Raw genomic sequence first — 25,589 nt, forward strand, 5'->3', positions numbered from 1 at the left:
ACTGCGCTTTTGATGCGTCACCAACTACATCTACTGGCAGAGAAAGAGTGATTACTTTTTCCTATAGGTAAACAGCAATGGAAGAAGACATACATCTACTCTTTCTAAATAGCATATAAAACATACATTACTAGTTGGTTGAATTTAAAGCTAAATGGAATAGACTGGTAATATAAATTGCTGGAGAGAATAATAGAGGACTAATTCATTATGTAGTGAGGGAGGAATTGTACTGAAATTCAGAATATACTGGAAAAAAATTAATGATCAGATTTAATTACTGGAATACACACATCTTTGGACTCTAGAGTTATTCCTAGTTTATGATGCAATGATAACACTCTCAACTAATAAAGCAACTCCTTCTGGCAATGAATTAATATATGACCCCAAAAGTTGAGAGAGTACTAGTTCAACTATGATAGAATGAATGATGAAAGCAGGAGAGTTAATGCTTTGATAAACTGCAGAAAAAAGAACAAGTTATGTAACATTAGCTGAGCAGTTTTGAAAATATGGTTAATGCAAACTGTTAGCAAGAACTAAAGTCTACATTCAGCAAAAGCACCAAAGAGAACTTAGAGAACAAATAATGTGACTCCAAGTTCATCTACTAAATTAAACCATTTTATAAACTAAACTACAGTAGTTGATAAAATTTAAGGAACAATTTGCTTTTCTTTAATTAGTGCCTTACCTTTACATATGAAGGTTGCTTTTCAAGGATTAAGTCTGCAACTTTTTTGGATACCTGTAAAAAAAAAAAGTTGTTAAAAATCACCTGTAAGATTCAACCAATTACACTAAAACAACCCATAAAAAGGTTAACCAACTACAAAAATCGTTTTTTAAAAAATCACCGTTACAATGGGAAATTACAGTATTTAAGAGTTCCAACATGCCAAAAAGATTCACAATATTTACTGCTTATGCAAGTCCAATGTGCTATTTCCTTCCCTGACAAAATGAAAATTATAACTGAGGACTTTAGAGGACATCATGGCATTTTGGTAAAGGCAACGTCCAAACTTGTCCATGGTTTTCCTTTCCAGGAGCAACAGTAGCATAAACTCTGGAAGGATGGGATCTCTTCAAGGAGGACTCCACAAGCAGGGACTGATGAGATAACTGTGAATTCTCAAATCCTTTGTAATGTAGAGTTTTATACCTGGAGTCCAACTTGCCTGGAACAGCGGGAATTGCAAAAGGAGTCTCCAGGCATCGTGTAAAAGTCTGAGACAAAAGCTTATGAAGGAAAGCTTAAGTGACTCTGCAGGAGGTTGAGGAAGATGCATGACTTCGAGGTACTCCTTAGAGTATTTAGAACCAGCATTTAACTGAAGGTCCAAGTCAGCAGCCATCTGATGAAGAAAAGAAGAGAAAGATAGCTGATCTGTTAATGCCTTGCCTCGAGAAGGACTCGAGGACCTCGAGGCAGCCTGGGTCGAAGATTAAGCTTCAGCAGGGAAATAGTCATCAAAAGAATAAGGCTTGGACGAAGCAATAGAAGCCGCTGAGTCCTCGAGGTCTGGAAGCGGAGACCTTGATCGAGGAGTCGGAGGACTAGTAGAGCTGGAAGGTGTCGATCGAGGCTTAGTTGAAGGACGCTCCTTAGAAGAAGAGCTATGCCTGCAGGTATGCCTCGAGGTAGGTCTCGATTGACAACAAGAGTGGTGCCTGGAAGCAGGGCTCGAGGATCGAGGAGACTTGGCTTCGGAGATGGAATGTGTAGCTTCGGCCAGAGGCATAGGAAGAGGCTCACCTCACGGGAGTCTGCAGAATGTCCAGGCTGGATTAGAGTAGCTAGCTTCGGTCCCATTTTGGTTAGGAACTGAACAAATTGCTGCTCTAAAATGGTCTGGAAAGAAGCCGGCAAGGATGGATCCGCGTCTGAAACCGGACCACCTGCTTTGGCTGGAGGTTCCAAAGTGGCAGTGGAAATGTGCTTCGACTTGGAAGTCTTAGCAACCTTGATGATCACCGCTGGAACTTTCTGCTGAGCTATCTGACCTGAGGAACCAGGGGAAGATACAGCAGGTGTACTCGAAGCAAGAGCCGCCACAAACGAGGAAGGCTTGATGATGCTCGAGATCGGAGTCGTGTAGGCAGGAGTCCCCTCAGTAGAAGGTAGACCGAAGGACACTTTCGAAGATGAGGGTGTGACTGAAGAGTCCACCCCGAAAAGCTTCTCCACTAAAATTTGATGACGTTTACAGGCACAGCGCTTGCACGACTTCGGTTGATGGCCCGGCCCAAGGCAGTTGAGACATCGACGGTGTGGGTCTGTGAGGGAAATAGCACGCTGGCACTGTTTACACTTCTTAAAGCCCGTTGCTGGCCAGGACATAGGAGGGAAAATAGCCACCGCAAAGTCAAAGCCCCTGGGCTGTGGCCAAGCAGCCTGCCCCTCCAGTCGACCGGAAAATAATTTTTTTTTTTAACTAGAAATAAAAGAACACAGCGACTCATGAAGAAAACTAATACAAACCGCGGTGAGAGAAGGCACGAAGTAAGTAAGTTAAATGCAGAGAGTCAAAGACAGACTTCTCGGCTCCGCGGAAAACTGAGAACTGAGGAGACTCGCCCTGCGCTGGGCGGGAAGGCACTCGTGCATGTGCAGTACGGCTGTCTCGAAACTTCTGAGTTTCTACAAGCAAGTCTGCTTGCGAGGCTTCCGCATCCGGGCTCTGTCGATGACGTCACCCATATGTGAGAATAGGCTGCCTGCTTGTCCTCGGATAATAAATATATTCAGGTACAATATGTCCCCGCAATAAAGAACTTACAATCTTTTACAAAGTTGCAGCAAAAAGTGGCCTTAGTGCAGTGTTTTTCAACCTTTTTTGGGCAAAGGCACACTTGTTTCATGAAAAAAATCACGAGGCACACCACCATTAGAAAATGTTAAAAAATTTAACTCTGTGCCTATATTGACTATATATAAAGTAATTCTCTTGAATAGGAATCAAATAAACACAAAGAAAGTATTTTATAATGCTGCCACCGCCAACAACACCGTTGGCGGCGGTGGCACTCAAGTGGCTAAAGAGCCGCAGTTTGCCGGCCTAGGGACAACACTGGAGGGTGGCCAGCTGTGCACCTCCTTGGGACGTAAACCCGGGGTGGGGCAGACCGCCCCCCCCCCACCCTGGTATGCCACTATCTGTACCTCACTCCCTCCCTATGACCAAAAATTCTCCTTTCTTCTATTCCCCGTGTACACAACCATCTCTTTCCCTCCCTTCCTCTCTCCAAAGTCCATGCCTTCTGTGTCCAAACACTCATTCCCTCCCCCACCTCAGCATCTCTTTCCCTCCCTTCCTCTCTCCCAAGTCCATTTCTTCTGTGTCCAAAAACGCATTCCCTCCCCCACCTCAGCATCTCTTTCCCTCCCTTCCTCTCTCCCAAGTCCATTTCTTCTGTGTCCAAAAACGCATTCCCTCCCCCACCTCAGCATCTCTTTCCCTCCCTTCCTCTCTCCCAAGTCTATTTCTTCTGTGTCCAAAAACGCATTCCCTCCCCCAACTCAGCATCTCTTTCCCTCCCTTCCTCTCTCCCAAGTCCATTTCTTCTGTGTCCAAAAACGCATTCCCTCCCCCACCTCAGCATCTCTTTCCCTCCCTTCCTCTCTCCCAAGTCCATTTCTTCTGTGTCCAAAAACGCATTCCCTCCCCCACCTCAGCATCTCTTTCCCTCCCTTCCTCTCTCCCAAGTCCATGCCTTCTGTGTCCAAAAACCCATTCCCTCCCCCACCTCAGCATCTCTTTCCCTCCCTTCCTCTCTCCCAAGTTCATGCCTTGTGTCCAAAACGCACTCCCTCCCCCCTTTTGTGTTCCGTGTTTGCCTCCCAGCCCATCTTTGCAACTTTCTCAGCAAAACGAAGCTCAACCGCGAGGCTTGTCTTCTGCTTCCTGCCTGCGCTGCCGCACACAAATAGCCGAACGGAAGTATTCTCCGACGTCAGCGGTGACGTCGGAGGGCAGGCTTTGCTTAAGCCCTCCCTTCGACGTCAGCGCTGACATCGGGGAACGCTTGCGATCGGCTATATGTTAGCTGCAGGGCAGGCAGGAATAGAAGACGAGCCTCGCGGCTCGAGATGTATTGAACTCCACGGGTCCCCCGTCCAGCTCTCTCCTGTCCACGTGGGGCGGACCGCCCTTCTCCCTAGACTGGTGGTACTGCCCTGATGGCGGCCCTGACCGTACGGCACACCAGGCAACATCTCGCGGCACACTAGTGTGCCGCGGAACAGCGGTTGAAAAACACTGCCTTAGTGTACCCTTACAAAGGCCTTTCCTATGTGCTAAGGCAATTTCTACTGCAGCTAGAAAATGGCCAATTTTTTATTTTCCAATTTAATGGTCATGTGCTAACACTGCAGCTTCCACGGTGGTGAAGCAGTAAAAGCAGGTCCAAAGCTCATCACAGGTTACAGCTTGATGACCGTAACACCCATGAAGGTTGATGGGTGTGTAACATTGTTGATAGGACAGGAGACAACCTATCAGTCAGGGCCTTGAAGACAATCAAGAGGGTTTTATAGCTAATTCAATATTCAATTGATAACCAGTGAAGAGATTGTAGCACTGGTGTTATGGGCTCAAATCTCAAATTCCCACTAATAACCATTGTAACAGTGTTTTGGGTAGATTGCAGTGCTTTCATATTTTTTAGGAACACCCATCAGTACCGCATTATAATAGTCAAAGCATGGTATTATGGTACTTTGGCTCACTAGTCTGACGTTTTCAGTCCAACAGCATTTTCTTCAGCGTTCTCACAATCCTCAGTTTGTAAAAGAGCTTCTTCAATGTGTGCGATATGTAATTCTTCATATTACTATAATAATAATAACAGTTTATATACCGTTAAGTTCTATGCGGTTTACAAAAGATTACTGAAGTACAAGTTGAGAGAACTTAACGGATGGGAAAACAAGAGGGGGATAGGGCAAGAGAACCGTTATAGAGGGGAAAGAGAGGAACGGGTCAGCTGTCTAGATACTTCAGGAACAGGTGAGTTTTGAGGCGCTTCCTGAATACCTCGTAAGTGGTGGGCGAGAGCAGTTGTTCTAGATCTTTACCCATAAATCTGCTTGACGTGAGAGAAGGTGTTCATGGTATTTTTTTTAGTTTGCAACCTCTAACCAGGGGAGAAACGAAGTGCAAGTGGGAGTAGGTTCAAGTGCAAGTGAGAGTAGGTTCAAGCTTACTCTGCTCATTATGTTCGAGGTTTGAGCAAGGTTTAGTTTTTTGATCTCAGACTAATGTGTAATAGCATTAGTGCATCAAGCAATCTTGGTGGGTATAGCATTTGTTTGAGGCTTTCTGTCATCTTTTCTACTTTTTCTAACAGGCCTACTGCCATTGTTTGGGCTGGGATAGGGCATACAATGGATTTATTAGTAATATTGCTGCTGGTTAATTTATGCACTGTGGAAGAGTACTTTGGTTTGTGAGAGCAATTCTTCAATCTTTCTGTTATAAAATTATTTCTTCACTCTCCATACTGTCTCATCATAGAGCTGCTTATGTAAGTATGCCCAAAAAAAAGAGATGATGATTCACAAGTCAAGATTCTTTGAGAGTCCATATCAGTGAAATTAATTGGCTGTACTACAATATAAGAATGTACAGAACAGTAAGTACAGCAATCAACATTACTTCTCATCATTCCTCTTGATTGTCGTCTGTCAGTCAATGCAACTAGTCAAGAAACTATCTAAAAAACTCAAGCTGCTCTGCATTATTGTTTGCAACACATGATCATCCATAATGGAAGATATTTCATTACAAAGTAAAGTATTCTAATTTATAAACAATAAATACAAATCACAGAATAGCTGCAAAACACAGCATAGCTTATTATCCCTACAAACAGTACAGATTGTTAAACAATTGTATAAACACTGTAAGTATAAGGCAATTCATGGCAAATTAAGCAATGATTTTTTATGTCCACAATTTTGGTTTAAAGATTTCAGTCAGCAGGTGAAAATCTTTAGATTTGTTGGCAGCTTTTCACCTTGTTTAGACTATAAATTGCTATTTTCATACTTGGAAGAGATTGGCTCAGAGGCACTGCTTTGGATTGGTTCAGGTCATTTCTTTCTGATCACTCAATGTCTCTCATAACACTAATGACTCTCTTCTACATGTGGATCAGTGTTATCTCCCTTATCATTCAATTTATTTTTAAGGCCCTTAACCCTTCTTACCCAACAACTTGGTGTTTCAGCACATTTCTAAATGCATGATATACAGCTAATTATTTATACAGACTAGTGCTGCCCGATTCACAATTCGAATCAGCTTCCCGATTCGGACCCTCTCCCCCACACCCTAAAGCAGGCCGCACCCGTTTTAGAGGGTGAGGAGAGAGGGTCAGTAGGGAAGTGCTGCTTCCGGCATCCCTCCTGGCCTCCCCCCACCCCGAAAGACTGCGCGCACCCCTCCCCCCCCCCCCCGGGAAGGCCTCCGTGTTCCCCCTGGCCTCCCCGAACCGTTTACCTTACAGCTTCAGCCAAAGATCGCGGTTACAGCTCTTTGCACTGTAGTGCTTTGAGCTGTTACCTCTGCTGCGATCCCGCCCCTCCTCTGATGTCAGAGGAGGAGCAGGACCGCAGCAGAGGAAACAGCTCTTTGCACTGCAGTGCAAAGAGCTGTAACCGTGATCTTCGGCTGAAGCTGTAAGGTAAACGGTTCAGGGAGGCCTTCCCGGGGGGTGCGCTGTCTTTTGAGGGGGGGCAGTCCTTCGGGGGTCCAGTCCTTCAGGGAGTGGGATAGGCCTCGGGGGGGTGCAGGCCTTCAAGGGGTGAACAGGCCTTTAATGGGGAACAGGCCTTCAAAGGGCGGACAGGCAGGCCTGTGAGCAGTAGTGGCTCGTGGCCAGTAGGGGGTGATGTTTATGGGACGGTAGTGGAATGGATATCAGAACATGATAGTGCAGTATTAAGTGCCTTCTTTGCGTATGATTCTGGGTAACTCTAGTTAGATACAAGCATATGTGTCAGTTAAGGCCACGCCCAATAGAAGCGTACGACAAACTGGTGAATAAAAATCTGAATATGAATGAAGCTAAAGCCAGAAAAACACACTACAGATTAATATAAGGGAAAGCATAATAATATTCTTTTTATGTACTTTGCTGTTAGGCTAGATCAGTGGTTCCCAACCCTGTCCTGGAGGAACACCAGGCCAATTGGGTTTTCAGGCTAGCCCTAATGAATATGCATGAAGCAAATTTGCATGCCTATCACTTCCATCATATGCAAATCTCTCTCATGCATATTCATTAGGGCTAGCCTGAAAACCCGATTGGCCTGGTGTTCCTCCAGGACAGGGTTGGGAATCACTGGGCTAGATCATGGAGGAAATCGGGATGTGCATGGACTCCATTGACTTTCTGTCAAGTCTTTGTTCAGAGTTTTTCCCACTCTCAGCATCGTGGTGTTAATTGATACCAGATGTGCTTTAGGCTGGCTAGGAAGATAACGTGTCCTAAACTAAGATATAAAATGCATTGAATATGAATGGCCGAGATATGAATGAAAATTATGAATGAATGGGGGCCCCTAGAATGATTGTATGGCTGTGTATTGAACAAAAGAATGGGTTTTGAAAAAACATATTATATATATTTGCAACCTAAAGAAATTCAAAGGGCACAACATCTGTAAATTATCAGTCTCTAGCATAGAGAGGGGGAAGCCAGCCCCTCCTCCTCCTTTTCTAGGAAGGCTTCTGTGTAAAGACAATGAAATTTGAAACTGTCAGCTCATGGAGAGGGCTGAGAACATTTCAGCACTTTTGCAGATTTCTCTTAATATACTTTTTTTGAAAGGATAAAAAGAATATTGATTGGAAATGTTATAAAATGTAAATACATATTCAGAAATGAATGTAAGCAAACAAATGTAATTTTCTGAAACTTTTTTCTTTGTCTAACTTTTAAGACCACCCATGTTATTTTATTGGTTGTCAAACTGATGATGTCACACTGAGCCAAAAGTATATAATAGAGTGACTTGAGATCTTAAACTGAGCACGTTATCAGAAGGCCAGCATTTTGGCAACTATAATGTTCTCCCGCTAATGCAACGGCTAACGCAATTATGCTTTATTCTTTTGGTGTCATGATTGAACAAATAAAAACAATAATTATATTTTGGTAACAAAACCTTTGCATTTAGCGTCAATTTGCATGTTTTTTATTATTTTTCACACCTCGAGCTTATGAGTGCGCCGGCGTCAAATGTCCCTTGCTCACCTGGGGGGTGCAGTCCTTCGGGGGGAAGTCCTTCAGGGGGTGGGACAGGCCTTAGGGGGTGCAGGCCTTCAAGGGGTGAACAGGCCTTTAACGGGGAACAAGCCTTTAAGGGGGGGCAGGCCTTCAAAGGGGGGACAGGCAGGCCGGAGGGGCAGGCCTTCAGGGGGTGGGACAGGCCAGGGATGGTGGCATAGACCCTCAGGGAGGACAGGCAGGCCTTCAAGGGGGGGGGGGACAGGCTTTCAGGGGGGAGGTGCAGGGGGACAGACCTTCAGGGGAGGGGGGCCCTGGTATAGAAGTACACGAGGGAGGGAAGAGGGGTTCAAAGAGATGTGCATATGCCAGACTTTGGGGGGGTGGAAGAAATAATGGGTCTAAAAATAGAGGAGAGGGAGATAGATGATGGACAATGGGATTAAGGGAGGGAAGGAACAGAAAGGGAGAAAAGTTGGACACAAGGGATGGTGTGGAGGGGGGATAGAGATACTGGATAGGAGGGTAGTTGGGAAAAGAAAGGGAGAGATGGTGGACCCTGGGGTGGTGGGGAAGGAGGGAGAGATGCTGGATGAAAGGGTAGTTAAGAAAATGTGGATCTGTGGATGGAGACGAAAAAAAAAAAAAAAGATGCCAGAACTCCGGAGGAGGGAAGGGAAACGGAAGGGGAGGACAGAAAAGGCAGATGGATGGTTAGAACAGAGAATGAATTAGACCCTGGCAAGCAAGTTATCAGAAGGCAACCAGGGACTGGTACCAACAAGATTTGAATAATGACCAGACAACAAAAGGTAGAAAAACTAATTTTATTTTCCATTTTGTAACTACAATATGTCAGATTTGAAACGTGTATCCTGCCAGAGCTGGTGTTAGACCACAAACGTGAGCTAGGATTTAAAAGAAAGAGGAAAAGTCTTTTTTGTTTGTTTATTTAGTTTACACCACAGCGCCGGTGTGGTTAGGAGAAGGCAAAGGGGGTGAAGAGGCTATAAAATAAACCCACCAGGATGTTTGAAAAAAACACCCAATTGGGCAGGAGAATCGAATCGAAAAACCAATTCAGTAGGCTGAATCGAATCAAATTTTTTTTGCTGAATCAGGCAGCACTAATACAGACCCTATTAATCCAGATCTGTTACCATTTAACTCTGAGCAACTAGAGAATCATCGTTTGAAGCTAACCCCACAAAATCCAAAGTTATTTGGATAACCTGTAACCTTTCTATTCCAGATGTGGCACCTCAAATACTAGGCCACACCTTAAAAATAAGAGTTAATTATTAAGATATTAGGAATTGCACTAGACCAGACATGAGCAACTCTGGTCCAATCGGGTTTTCAGGATTTCCTAATGAATATGCATTGAAAGCTGTGCATGCAAATAAATCTCATGCATATTCATTAGGGAAATCCTGAAAAACCAATTGGATTCTAGCCCTTGAGGACTGGAGTTGCCCATGTCTGCACTAGACCCTAAACTATCATTTGAGCCATAAATCTCATTTGTAGTCCAGAAAGTTTTTGCATTTGCAGTTTACAAGATCACTACAACCTCTGACTAATAAATCATCATTTCATAAACTGGTTCATGGCTTGTCCTAAGTAGATTGTGAAAATTCTTTATTTCTTGGTCTACCCAAATATTCTACTGGGAAGGCACAAAATATCAAAAGTTTGACAAGCCGAGACTAACTAAAAATACAGCTTCTCAGCTCCGGGGAAAACTAGAGACTGAATTGATGTCACGCAGAAAGGCACCTGCCTCAAAGATATTCTAGTAATCATCTGCAAAATATCTAAAATAATTATAATTATTATAGGGACTAATCAATTTGACCATGTTAAACCATTTTTTGTCTTTGGCAAAACTGGATTCTACAAGAGATTTGTTATTTTAAAATCAAGCTCTAGGCGTGTGGAATTCCTTGCCTCATTACCTACATCTAAACTGTAGCTTAGCTAGCTTCAAATAAAATCTTTGAACATATTTTTTCTCATTAGCTTTCTCAGACAATTAGCACAGTCATGGACCCAAACATCTATACAGGGTTTATCTATCTCTATTTTGTTCTCCCTTGTTATATGTATTTGTGTTATTTCCATACTACTGTAGTTGTGAATTTAATGTTAATGTCTATTATATGTTTTTAACTTTTTAAACTTTAGTTATTATAAACTTCTGTTTGGCCCAGATCCTGTATAGGATGCTTGGTCTCAGCAGCCGTCTAAGCGGCTTCTGAAAATCACACCCGGGCATCCTATATAGAACCGCGTCTGTCCAACCCAATTTTCTAACCGGCGTCTATGTCACAGGTGCCGGTTAGAGAATCGCGTTGCCGTTGAGATGATCACAGCAAGAGAATCTCCCTGCTGCAAACAGTTTAACGGCTGCAGCACGGAACCCGTCCACCCCCCCCATGCGAAGATGACTGACAGGAGGGATGCTCACTCTCTCCTGCCGGAACCCCCGAAGCCCCCCCCCACCCTCAAATGTCCGCAGCAGGAGGAGTGCCAAATTCCTTCTGCGGCTACCATCCCAATACATCCCCCAACAGGAGGGAAGCTTAATTCCTCCTGCTGCCACCCCAACCTCCCCCCCCCCAAGATATCCCCCGGCAGGAGGGATGCCCACGCCCTCCTATCGAAACCCCCCCCAGATAAATACCCTGGCACTAGGGATGCCCACTCCCTCCTACTGGAACACCCCCCCCGCCAAGACATCCCCCGGCAAGAGGGATGCCCAGTCCCACCTGACGGAAGTCCACCCTACCCCCCCGGTGAGAAGGAGGGATGCCCAGTCCCACCTGCCGGAAATCCACCCTAACCCCCGGTGAGAAGGAGGGATGCCCAGTCCCTCCTGCCGGAAATCCACCCTACCCCCTAAAGATCACCGGAAGGAGGGATGCCAGTCTCTCCTCGCTGGAAGTCCCCCCCACCCACCCACTCACCCCTCAGATCATCTGCTTGCTGATATTTCTTTTTTATTCGTTCTAACACCCATGCAATTTTTAAAAGGATGTTATTTTTCTGGAGTCTAGGATGGAGAATTAATGGAGACACTTCAATTTTTAGGAAGCCCAAAATTGGTAACATTTAGACAAACAAAGAGAGTCAAATGATGGTCACCAGATGACTGATGAAGTGTTTCACAATTTTTAATTACTAAAATACTGTAAATAAGTGAAACAATACTTTGTTGTTATTCATTACATTCAAGCCATACTTTTTCTTTACTTAATCTAAATTAGATCTCCTGAACCATAATAAATTTACTATAACTATGTGAATAAACCTTATGTGAATAAACCAATACTTCTGGATAGAAATATTTCTGGTATATAGCTCAGAAAATATAGTTAAAAGTAAATAAGGTAAAGCTATGTTTATATAGTGCAATTAAGCATAGTTACTTACCGTAACGAGTGTTATCCGGGAACAGCATGCAGATATTCTCACATATGGGCAATGTCATTCACAGAACCTGGTACAGACTGCGCTAAAGTGTATTGTCACTTTAAGCTTTCGTGAAATTTCGAGACTACCCGCACCACACACGCACAAGAGCCTTCCCGCCTTATGTCGGCTTGCTGTTCCTCAGTTTCATAAACAAGCTAAGAAGCCAACCAAGGGAAGTGGGAGGGATATGAGAATATCTGTCTGTTGTCCCCGGATAACACCTGTTACGGTATGTAACTATGCTTTATCCTTGGACAAGTAGGCAGAATATTCTCACATGTGGGACTCCCTAGATTACCGAATGGGATGATGGGAGAGTTGGCCATTAGGAAGAAAACAAATTCTGTAAAACTGCTTGGCCAAAATGTCCATCTCATCTAGAATAGGATTCTAGACAGTAGTGAGATGTAAATGTGTGAACTGATGACCACGTAGCTGCTTTGCAAATATCTTCAATGGTAGTGGAACGCAAAAAAGCCACTGATACTGCCATAGCTTGGACTTGTGTGCTCTAACACATCCCTCAATCTGCAGCCCAACCATAATAAAAGGAAATGAAGGCTGCTAAACATGTGTAAATAGTTCTCTTGGATACAAGCAGGCTCAACCTGTTAGGGTCAAAAGAGATGAACAGTTGAGGTGAGGTCCTGTGTGGCTTAATTCTTTGTAAATAGTAAGCCAAGGTACGCTTACAGTCCACTGTATGAAAAGCAGTTTTCTCCAGGGTGGACCAACTCAGGTGGCGAGTGGTTGAGAGAATAACGGGGAGGGAGGGTGGGAAGGAAGGATGTACGGAGATTGAATGAGATTGAGCAGAGATTAATTTTTACACTGGATACTGTGGAGCCACGGGGACTGAATGCTGAGATTGACTGGAGTACATTGATTGGAGGATGATCGGACCAATAGGTTTCTGTGGGGGGTGTGGTTATGTTAAAGGAATATATTTAAACTTGTACTGAGGACGCCGCCGCCATCTTTCACAGACTTCATACTTGCGAGTCGGATGACTGCGGCGACCTCGGTAAGTTGGTGTGAGAGGGGGTAGTGATGTATACATTGAGACTTTTTTGGGGGGTGGTGATGTGTAGAGAAATGTCACGCTTGCTGCCCTAAGGTTGTTGGTGTTTTTTATCTTTATACAGGGAGACCCTTGAGACAGCACATGTAGTGCGAAACATGTCGGGTCGGACTCCCAGGTTTAGCTGTGTGTAGATGTTAAGTATACAATCTTATACACTTTTATAACTCTCTATTTATTGACAAGTAAAAAATTAAAATTAAAAATTAAAAATATAAAATATTTAAATGAATACAATTACGGCGATTTGAGACGATTTACCAGTGATGAAGTACCACGTAAATCTCCCGCTTTAGAAATTATTATTGCGGTGGAGTGGTGGGGCTGAGGTATTTCGACTAAGTCTCTTGAAATATTGATATAACAACCCAGTTATTGTTGGTTTACACGATCTAGCTGAGCGGGTTGGTTACAAAACTACATAAATTACTGGTTCCAGATTAAAGCTATTTAGAGACAGGCATGTACCTTTTTGTTCTCATTTTTGAGTAGTGGAAGTGGGTCAGTGAGCACTGGAGGAGTGTGGGAGTGTTTACATTGGTGCATACAGTGATCATCCAGTCAGTTTGGGCACTTTTGTGGCACTCAGACGCTTCTAAAGTAGATCTAATCCCAAGACGCCTTGCAAAACGTTCAATTATCATTGCAAGACTTCCAAGTCTAACCCACCCTTTGGCATGCTCAAAGCCCGCCCATAACACACCTCCACCATGCCCATCTCAAGCTCTGGGGACACAGAGACTGGGACACCTCACTAGAGATCCAGAAAGGCGGTTTTGATTATTGACACTTGGAAGACCTGGCAATTAAGACATCCAAGTACTGATTTAGGACGCTTTTTGGATGTTTATATTTTTTTATTATGAGCCACACAGGATACAGGAGGAATTGTTAGCAAGCTATCTTTTGACATCTTGGTATTAAAGAGTTCCACAACTGAATAGCAAGATTAGCTGTCAGGAGTTTATCACTCAGACATAACTTGAATTTTACTCTTCAGGTTAACAAGCAACTGGTGACTATCAATGAAGAGCGGCACAACCTGATAATAATAGTATTTGAGAGAATGGATAAACCTAATGAACTATTTACAGTCTTAAGCTAAAGGCAAGTCATTGTACAGAGCACTGCAGTAGTCCAGATATGATATCATTAAAATGTGTCAAGGTAAGCAAATCTTTTTAACCAAAAATACTCAAAGAGGCCTAATCTTCTGAAGAGTGGTTTGCTGTGCTACTCGTGAATAAGAAGTTTGATTGCTTGCTGGCAAAACAAAAATTATATAACATCCTTCAGTGTTTCTCCTCTTTACATATCAGCATTCCTCGACCCTATCTTAAGGGCACACCCAGCCAGTCAGGTTTTTAGGATACATAAAGTGAATATGCATGATACAGAATTGCATATTAAGGCGGCAATGTATGCAAATGTACCTCATACATATTTATTGTGGATATCCTGAAAACCCAACTGGCTGGGTATTTCCCAAGGACTATGTTGAGAAGTACTGTCATAGCTTATCATGCCATCAGATAAACCCAGTTTAATTATCTTTAAAATTCACATATTTTCATAATTCCTGTATTCTGGGTTAACATGATATCTGCAATATGAACTTGTGAGACATCAGAAGAATATGTGCCCTATCATCTTTGGGGCATCCTTATTTTGTCTAAATAGAAAAGATACTATGCCCTTCAAAGAATCCAAATTAACATGAGAGATTATACGTACAGCAGCTTGTTGTTGCTTTAGTCTGTCTCTATACTGTTCCAGTTCTTGAAGACTAAGAACAGGCGGGAGCTTCTGCATATGGAAAGAAAGCCAGAGTCAAAAATATAAATATTCTATTTGGTACTTACAAATTAACCACTACATCTACCAGCATTCGGAAAAACCATGCTCAACTTTCACAACGAAAATCAAATGTTACAAAAACATTATGTAAAAAACAAGCAAATATCTTATATGCCCACCCTTGTTCAGCAGTCTTGGCTAATGGACAGGTGTCTGAATATTTTTCAGTGGAGAGAGGTACCTGACAGTGTTGTCCCCTTTCCCCATTATTGTTTATTCTATCTCTAGAGCCCTTGTTGCAGAGGATTAGAGAGGATGAGGAGGGATGAGGTGCATTGTTTGGTGTTTGCGGATAATATTTTATTATCATTGACCCAGCCCTGAAGGTCAAAATGGGAGGGTGTCAGGCTTTGAGCTGAACTTAGAGAAATCCGAAGCTTTGTCCTTTAATGGGTACAGTTATGAGGATTGGACAACCCCATTTCCTTTACAGAAGGTGGCACACAGACTTAGATACCTGGGGGTATATATTACCAATGAGTTATCTAAAGCCACTGGACTAAGGGCTCCTTTTACAAAGGTGCGCTAAATGTTTTAGCACGCGCTAGCTGAAAATCTACCGCTTGCTCAAAAGGAGGCGGTAGCGGCATTCATTCTCTCATACCTGTAATATAAGCACAATGTTTCCCACCAAAAGGAAAGGTTTAACCTGTCATAATTTTTCCAGTTCCTGGTTATCATTTGTATAGCAACCCCCATCATAACCAACAGAAGTCTGCTTTTATATTTGTCAATTGGATTCTTAGGCCTCAATAACGTTCCAAAAAAACCACCCCATATGTCAATGGCATAGAAACACAGAGTATCATATTAATCTTTCCCCATATTGATTTCCAGAAATTGAGTATCAAGGGATAGTAAAACAACAAATGATCCAGTGTCCCTATTTCAAGATGACTATTCCAGCATCTATTAGACTTTGAATTATCCAACTTTTGTAAATGAGCTGGGGTCCAAAAAATTCTATATAACAAAAAAAAAAAAAAAAAAGTTTGTCTCATAGATGCTGATGCTCTACATCTCATCCTCTAAGTCCAAATCCGTGGCCATTGTGTAGCAAAAATATGCTGCTTTGTTTCTATACTCCAAATGTCTTTTAAGCTAGTTTTAGGGGGGGGGGGGGTTTCCAAATATTCAGATATTAATTTGTATCACTTGGCAGCTTGATGTCCTTGAAAATCTGCCTGGAAACATAGGCCTGGCAAGCTATACTGATTTTTTTAAAATTTGTAAGTCAGGGAACCCCTTCTGAATGGCCTGCTTCAACTTGTTTTTTAGCTACTGGTATAGGCTTTAAGATTTGTCTATATGGGTTAGCTATAAATTCGAGGTGAAAGTGATATGACTCAGATATTTTATGGTGACTCTCTTTCTTTTTTGTCAGGGGAAAATACCTTGATAAAGCCCCCTGGGCGAAACATAGCCTATGTTGGTGAAGAGCCCCTGCTATGCTTTTCTAAAAGATGAGTACCTTTCTATCTTTTCTATAAATTGAAAACTAACTTAAAGATTTAAAAATATTTAAAACTATATATATAAAACAAGACCGATGAAGACTTTAGTGCAAATAATCCTGTGAATGAACTGCTCTCACAGCTTGCACCGCTGAGGTCCTAAACGGTGAATAATATATATTTTTTCCTAAGGTTGTGTATATGATACCTGCTTCAACTGCAACCATTTATAAGCTTGAGACTTTAATATGCCAAATGATTGTTGCAGTTGTAATAAATTTACCTTTTTCCTATTTGAAATCACATCACCTAAAGTACGTATGCTTGCCTGCAACCAAAGTTTCCAGAGGATTTTAGACTCGTCGATTTGTATCTTGGAGTTTAATGTAGGAATTTCACACAGGAAACACACACACTCAGTCTTAGAGTCGGGGAGGAGGCACTCTAAATGGATGGTCTCTCCCCCTTTTATTGAGAATCATAGCTCCATTAATTACTTAGCTAATGCTCTACAAGGTTATAATTTCATAATGCATTTACAGTGAGGATTAGACCAAGGTAATTCATTGTTTACTTATTTCATGTACTTCTCAAAGCTACTATCTCACGTGACATATGAATACATAATAACAGTTACAATAAAGTGATTCCCAATGTGTACATTTCTGATATGTCTCAAATCTTACTATATAGCATGTGATAGTCCAAAGGTTATAATGCATGCTCCTTAAGCTCTCTTGATTAGCCTTAAGTCAGGGCCTGCTCAGGCAAAGTCTGATTGTTGCCCATATAAAGGATGCTTAAACAAGATAAGAGATAAGATAAGGGTAAACCTGTGTCAGGTTAATATGTGGCAAGAGTCTTGTGACATAAGGTAGGGGGGAATGCCTCAGCATTCTGTCTCAAGGTGCAAACCTTTGTCCTTGCTTTACAAGAGGGAAAGAGAAAGAATTCATACTTCTACACAGGGCCTCAAAGCCTTACTCAGGGCCTAGATCCGCACACAGGGCCTAGATCCGTACACAGGGCCTAGATCAGTGTGCCGACCTGGCTTGGTTCAGAACTGCCTGTGTGCTGACCTTGCCTGTGTTCTGATGCCCTGGATCAGAACTTATCAGACCTCCATCCCTACAGTTTAACCATAGGGATTGACATGTAGATTGTTGTACTGGATCAGGAGTTAAAGTATTAATAAATTTTAATGTATTCCAGGTGGCATGAAGAATAATATTGTCCTTGTATATTCAAGGAAGCTTGATACTCAAAATATGGTTAAGATATAATGAAACTACTTTTTGAATCAGGTACTCAGCCGGTAGTGCTGTGAGTGTTTTATAGGTATTGATTATTTACTTGGATTTTCAGCTTTATAACCTCATGCACTGTGTTTTGTATGTTTAGGATATTCACAGCATTGAACTTTTCCAGCTATTTAGCGGGTTCTCTGAGGAAGCCATAGCGGCGAAACGCGTCTACTTTTTGAATCAGGATATTCACAGCATTGAACTTTTCCAGCTATTTAGCGGGTTCTCTGAGGAAGCCATAGCGGCGAAACGCGTCAGGACCCAGCTGAACACTTGCTGTTGATATTTTTCAAGCTAAGTCTATTTTTGAGATTATCAATTTGAAGTTTATTTACTATTGGACATTACGCTTCTTTATGGACTAATTCAATCATGAACAAGGCTTTAACAATACTTTAAACTACCTTTAACCACAAAATGGTGCAATGATAGATACCATAAGAATCTCTACAGGGGCTTGTCCCCATATTGAGTTCTTACAATCCATCTTTGGAGTCTGAGCACTACTCTAGGTTAAAAGCATTTAAAGTAGCTTAATTGGTTCCTTTATCAGTGTCAGGATAAGATATAATGGAGCCATAAAATGACTTTCCAATATCAGCCAATCCGGCAGATTCTCCATGAGTTCAGGAAGGATCCAATACATACCCTGACGCAAAATAAAAGCTTGGTGATACCTGTAGAAATTTGGAAATTTTATCCCCTTCCCCCCCCCCCCCACCCTACCAATTGTGATTTTTGCAAAGATACTAAAGCGATTCTAGAGGTTGTACCAAGCCAAAGAATTATGGAAGAATCTCATTCAGTTTTTTTATAAAAGAAATTTTGAAAATCAACTGGCAATATACTCATTTGATAACAAACAAGATCATCATTTTGATGGTTTGGACTCTCTCCCACCAAGAAAGATGTAATGGATTCCAATGCTCACATATTTCTTTAACCTTCAACAATAAAGATTTTTCATTTACTGTCTGTCATTGTGTCTTCCAATGTTCTTTGAATCATTATACCCAAATCTTTTATTCTCTCTTCCTTCCAAAGGAATGGGAATGGGTCAAATAAACCTTTTACACAATGCACATTTAATGGAGGAACCTCTGATTTGCTCCAATTTATTTTGTAACCAGAAAGTTTGCCAAATCAATTCCAGTAAATGAGGGATAGCTGATTCAGGATCTTTCAAATGAAACAAAATATCATCTGCATAAGCCAAAACTTTATAGCAGGAGGGGCCTTAGGTGCCTGGGCCAATCCAGCCCTAGGATCCTGTGAGTTAGGCAGGGGAGGGGCAGGCCTGCCTCATTTGGACAGAGGCAGGCCTGCTGGCCTGACAGTGTGAGGACCTGTCCGGCCAACTTGCGGGTAAGCCCGAGGGGGGGTTCTGGGATAGGGGGTTTCGTTGGGGGAGGTCCGGAGAGGGGGGGTCAGGGTATTTTGATGGGGTTCGTTGGGGGGTCCAGTAAGAGGGGTTGGGTACTTACCTGCCAGCGATCTTCGGGGGCAGGGCCTACCAGCAGAAAGGGTTGAGCACCTTCCTGCTGGCGATCGTGGGGTTCTGTGGGCAGGAGGGTTTGGGTACCCTCCTGCCGCGATCGTTGAGGGGGGGAGAGGGAAGAATAGCAGGAGATCCCTTGCTGCGATTAAGTATAGCAGCCGCGTCTACTTACCATGTAGGACAGCATTTTGCTGGCCTACATTGTAAGTGTCTCTCGCTCTACTAGGGAGACACTTAGGGCTGCCTAGGTTCACCTAAGGCCACTGCCTAGCCTTAGGCGAGCTTGGGTGGGCTTGAAGGCCTCCCTAGGCTCCCGGAGGCACATCAATATAGGCGGGGTGCCTGGGGAGCATTTATTGAGAAAACGTGCTTCCCAATTGGCTGATTAGACAATTGTAGTACACCTATAGCTGCCTACAATCGGGATGCACTTTGTAGAATCGGGCCTGAATATTCAAATGATCATTGTATAATATACATCATTTAGCCCCTATAGCAATCTAGAATAAAATAATTCATCAAACAATATACTACTTTGAGCTTTGAGTAGTATCACATTTTATGTTCATTTTATTTAAAATTATTACTCTAATGAATTATTCATTATTACTCTAATGAATTATTACTCTAATGAATTATTACTCTAATGAATTTATTTATTTAAAATAGTAAATTACATCTATAGAAAAGGAATATCTCATGAACCACTATAACAACCCTAGGTATTAAATTAAAACCTTATCAAATAAATAAGGTGAAATTAAGACCTCAGCTTGTAGCAATAATGAATTAAATAAACTGAGAAGTCAATTCATTCATAAAAATTAAATTCATAAACCATCTCAACTAATACTATATTCAATCACACAGTAACCACACACTCCACCTTACCCATTCATTCTATTTACTTTTCATTCACAACTAGCCTAGAAACCCCCAACCCCAAATAATTCTATACCTATTTACCCATTCATACATCCAGTTATCACTACTATATAACCATGCATCATACAGCATTATAAGCCAGAGCATTATATCCATATAACCATTTTATTGTCCTTTGCACTTTGCTCTAGTCAATTAATTGCCACTTTTCTTTACAGGGTATAAGCTTACTAGCACTTTCTGTTTCTGGCACTGAGGATCCCAGATCAAACAATCTTTTCCCAGCTGTCATGAGTCATTCAGAACGTTTTAGAATTTTAACTTTACTTCCATAAAAACAGTCTCTCTATGGAACTCTCCTGTAACCATGGTAATCATCCAATTAAAATAAGCAGCAGCTATCTTTCCTCACAAATTTCACCCTGTTTTTAACCAAATATGAAATAAAACAAAAATAATCCTCAAAGTTTTCAAGCTTGAATTACAGAAGTTCATGACATTCCATCTGCAAATTGAGAAATATATTCTTGCAATTTCACAGGGTCTTCATAATGAATGGTCTTATTAGAGTGTATAACCCTCATCACCGCCGGGTATAGTAATCCATATGTTGCTCCCAACTGCCTTAGTTGTGGGCGGAGCATCAAAAATTGTTTCCTTGTATTTGCAGTGGACTTTGTAAAGTCAGGTAAGAATAAAATACGTGCCTCTTGCCATTTTAAATTCCTTTTCTCTTTGGCAGTCCCTAAAATTTCCACAGCTTGTGGGAATCACAGTATCTTAAAGATTAGTGGCCTAAGGCCACTCTGACCGTTATTTCGTCGTGATGGCACTCTGTGCTCTCTTTCAAATTCCAACAGCTGTTTAAAGTTCAAAGAGTATCTTAGGTATAAAATCCTCCAGCAATTTGATAGTATCTGCCCCCTTAGTTCCCTCTGGAAGACCTAGCAATCTGACATTTTTTCTTCTGCCCCTGTTAAGATCCTCAAGGTCTTTAGTCAAACGCAGATTAATTTAGTGATCTGCCTGGGATTGAATCAAGATTGCTTCAGTTTCAGATACCCTGTGCTCTAAGCTTTCCAAACGAGCGTTAAGAGACTTGTACTTGTTTTGCCAAATTTGCCATCTTCTCCTGAAATGTTGAAAGTTTATCTGAGTTGTCTTGTAACTTGATAAGAGTTGTCTTGCAGCATTTCTTTAATACCTTTCATCTCTCCAATCAGCTGTTCTAAAAGCTCAGTGGAATCCTTTGTAAGTGGTATTTTAGATGGTGTAGGAGGATCAGGCTTTGACCTCTTAACTGAACCTGATGCTGCAAAAGCATTTTCCAGATGCGTTTGTCTCCCTGTTGCTATAGTTCCCAAATCCTGAAATTTTTGGGGGGGGGAGAAGAAACAGTATTTCAATTACTGATAGTTGTGCTGTAGGTGTCTCTGAGGGGAGAGCAAAGCAATTACACCTCCATCTGCCTCGCAGCCAAGTTCCAGAATCAATACCAAACTGTTTTTAAAAAATTCCTTTGGAACAATAAAAAACCCGACTGACACTTACTCAAATGTTTCTGCCGGTGGGGTGTGGTGGCCTGGTGCTCCCAGACCTGGGAGATATAATATTGCTTGCCTCATTAGATATTTGGTAGATTGGATTAAGAACACTCAATATTATACTCCTGTTTCTCTTGAGCAGCAGTTGATGGTGCCTACACATTTTCTCTATTATCTTCATGCCAAGCAACCCTATAGGATTTTTCCTACTCAATGTCATCCTTTGTTGAAATCAATGTTGGCAATGGTTGTGTAAATGAATGCATCTGCCCTTTACTTCTACTTGCAATCATGATCTGGATCCTGATGCCACTAAACTTTACTTGCAACGATGGCAGGACAATGACCTCAGTTATGTTCGTGATGTGTCTTCACAAGGTACCCCTATTTCCTTTCAAGATTTGCAAACTGCAGGACATGTGCAAGCGAGAGATTGGCATCATTATTGTCAAGTGTTGCATTACCTACAATCCTTGGATGAGGACACGTTGAATGAGGACATGGCAGATGTGGTGCAAGAGACCTTAACTTTATCACGTCAGTCCCAGATCAGCTTATCTTTTCATCAGGTCAGTTTGGGCAGTTTTAGTGCCTTATGGGACTATGAAGTTCTGGCAGTAGTGTGGAACCAGAACCTTTCTCCTTCTGAACAGATTTCCGGTAATGGATTATGTCTTCTTATGAAACATCTTAAGCATTTGACTCGTTCCATTGTCCTACAAGAACAGCTTTATAAATTTCTCTTGCACTTTCATGTCTCGCCCTATCGGGCTTATGTTTTGGGCTTTGCTTCTCATGCTCAGTGTCCTAAATGCTACTATGCACCCACTGCGTTGCTTCATATGTTTTGGTCCTGTGAGAGATTACAAACATTTTGGTCTTTTGTTGGAATTTATTTACAGACTGTTTTGCATAAAATAATTCCTTTACAGGTGGATGTTCTGCTCTTTTCTCAGGTCACTTCTTTGGGATTATCCGGGGAAGGGGGGGATTTGTTATTGCAAAAGGCCTCTCTGTTGGCCAGGAAATGTATTCTCTTATTTGTGGAGACAGGCAGAAGTGCCCACTATTACTCAGTGGCGGAATGAACTATATACTTTGTTAAAATTTGAATATTTGGATGTTAAACACAGTGGTACTGGTCAATGGAGGAGATTCAAGGTAGCTTGGGCTCCTGTTTGGGAGGGTTTGTCCCACAGAGCTAGAAGGATTGTATTGAACTTCTGACACTGGCATGCGGGGGAGGGTGGGGTTGGTTTCTATTCTGATATGGCCCTGGATGACTCTCTTATCTGTAATATTTTGCTATTATATTTTGTGTTTTATTTATACAAAATTTCATAGCTAAAAAGTTTTTTAAAAACCAAGCAAATTGCCTAAATCATATGGCCTATTATGTCATTATTTAACTGCTGGAGTAGTACATGGCTGGGGTTTGGGGTCGGAGTCTTCAGCCATACTTGACGTTTCCAAAGTTGTACTGAAAAGTTTTTCAAATTGCAACTTTCTGGTTTTAAGCGACCTGCATACGAGAGCAGAGCATGCATGAAAGGTCTCAATGCTCAGGACCTAGGACTGAACACACCAGTTATGCAGATCTGTACCTGAAATGGTCCTTTGACACAAGTGTACTGCTTGAAGCTGCTAGGAGCCTTGGACATCAATGGAAAAACTGCCGATGAAAAAGTCAAAAGGGCTCAATGACTCGGGGAGGTTGAGCAGATGGAATATCGAAAATGAATCCATGCTCCTTGCATGGGAACAGGATGAAGAGAGCCCAAAGACCCACAAACTCCGAGGTTGGAAAAATGAATAATTTTTGATAATAGGAGAAAACAAAATATTGAAAAAAACTAAAGAAAAAAAAGAACAGGAAGACACAAAAAAGTACAAACGTTTGATGCGCTTAGAGAGACTAAGAACTTCTGAGCTCCACAGAAAACTAAGAACTGTAGGTCCTGCGAGCCAGCATCGGGCAGGAAGGCACCAGCACACACACGGAACAGGCAGTCTTTAAGTTTTAAAGTGACAGTACACATTTTGACTGTCCGTGCCAGGTTCTGTGGATGACATCATCCAGATGTGAGAATATAATGCCTTCTTGTCCTCAAAGAGCTATACAAAAAGGATCAAGAAGTATCTATCTATCTATCTGGGGGGAGGGGGGATAACTGTTCAAAATTTAATGGGATGAGATGAAACTTCATATATGTGAAAAACAAATAAAAAGATAACAGAGTTTGAAAATGAGCCGAATTGGATTAGGAGATTCTAGAGAAATAAGCCTTCTCTCAACCCCCTAACCCCCACCACTAAAAATATATATAATCCAATGCATTTCTATGAGAAAAGGAAGTCCAACTTATATAGCAAAGAAACCTTCAGACAGTGAAACACACCTATTAAAGAATTCCTTCTTTAAAATTGGTAAACAAAAAAAATTCATCTTGGTTATTTCATCAGAAAGCATTTCATTTGATATTCTCACCTCCAGTTCGTACTTGACCACATCAAAGGAGTCATTGGAAAAATATATTTCATCAATGCTGTTAATGATTTCTTGTTCTGCCTGAGGATCAGTAGGCTGCTCTCGAAGTTCTCGCAGCTCCTCCTTTATACATGAAAAATAAACAACATTAAATGCCTTTCATAAAAAATTTATTTTGAGCTTCCCAGAAATATTTTCCCCAAGCAAATGATGAACCTACTTAGACAAGTCAAGTATAATTCTTCAAACATCCCTCAGTATGGCCAATTTTGTACTTAATATTGACCAACTAAAGGTTTGAGAAAATGTCTTGAATCTATTAAATTGGGATATTATGGGAGAATGTTTCTTCTGTGAACTTTTATGATATCCCTTGCTTTAATTGCCTTATATTATCTAGGATGCGATGGTTAAACTGTAAATTAATTGTGAATGATTACATCTGCGCTTATGATGTTATTGATCTCTGCCAACTGTAAATCACCTTGATCTATTTCAGGTATAGGCAGGTAATAAATGCGAGATGCAACATAATGTAATGCAATCATACTGCAAGATTCTAAAACTAAGAAAAGGTTCTCTATCTTGTGAATGAACTTTCTTACCGCAATCTAGCATTTCTCCATATGTTTAGGAATACAACACATAAAATTAAAATGGTTCATAGCAATGCCCATAAAAGCTCACAATATACAAAAGTAGATTTTTAAAAAAGTATAATGCAATTATGGAAGAAAATCTACAGAATATATAATTAAATAAATAAATATAATCAATTAAGTGAACAAAAGTAAATTAGAAACTACAAGAAACCCTTCAGTGTGATACACTCACAGTGATGCAGCAACAGTAGCCAAATGTACTAGAAAAAAGGGGTTCTCCAATATAATGTGGTAAAACTCAGATCTGCATCGAGGAACTTAGAAAGCTTAAACACATCCACTGGATTACTTGAGAAATCGTTTGGCAAGGGAGGTGTCTTTTCAACCAATGATCAATCTTTATTACAAACAACGGTCCTAACAAGTATCCCAGTTTCGGCATATAGATGACGCCTTCTTCAGGGGACACTTTGCTGAAATGCATTTATTACACTAATGCAAACAAAACCGCGCCACTGGAGACACGGTGCAGTTATGTCTGCAATAATGTAATAAATCATAGCGCCGTTTCAGCAAAGTGTCCCCTGAAGAAGGCGTCATCTATATGCCGAAACTGGGATCCTTGTTGGGACCATTGTTTGTAATAAAGATTGATCACTGGTTGAAAAGACACCTCCCTGGCCTTTTCTTTGTTTGGCTGTCTGTATACCAAGGCGAGGAGTCGTCCTGCTTGAGAAATCTTTTGGCATAATCTCCTATTTTACTTCTAGTCTGAAGCTCTTTGCTAAGTTTGTCAAGGAAGAATATGGGGACTCAGCAAAAATGCAGTAGCAAGCAGATATCACATAGTACAATATATGACGATTATTCCTGCAAAAAAGAGCACATTAATGTGTTTCAAATGTTGTATTTGATTCCATCTCAAGTAAAGAAAAAGCTAAGCTAAAAAAACACCTTGATCATTTGTTCATTGTGATAAAAAGAGCCTTATATATACAAACCAAATTTTTTTTTTATAATTCAGTATGAGTATATGCTGCCCGTGTAGTTGTCATTACAATATATCTCTGCAAATTATTCCTACTGATAATTTAAACAGGAAAACATAAGCATACCATAAAAGTTCAATTTAAAACATTTCCAGAGGAACCTGCATTT

At 41.4% G+C, this 25,589-nt stretch overlaps 1 protein-coding gene across 1 annotated transcript in view; it reads right to left on the reverse strand.

The window, feature by feature from the left end:
• The window catches only part of VPS50 (VPS50 subunit of EARP/GARPII complex), a 337,660-nt gene that overhangs the window by 275,404 nt on the left and 36,667 nt on the right, over positions 1-25,589 (reverse strand). Inside the window, 3 exon segments of the mRNA XM_033931131.1 lie at positions 698-751; positions 14,534-14,605; positions 23,830-23,952. Of these exon segments, the coding sequence (XP_033787022.1) occupies positions 698-751; positions 14,534-14,605; positions 23,830-23,952 (249 nt within the window).

This window comes from Geotrypetes seraphini, chromosome 2 (genome assembly GCF_902459505.1).
Source record: "Geotrypetes seraphini chromosome 2, aGeoSer1.1, whole genome shotgun sequence".
Lineage (NCBI taxonomy): Eukaryota > Metazoa > Chordata > Amphibia > Gymnophiona > Dermophiidae > Geotrypetes > Geotrypetes seraphini.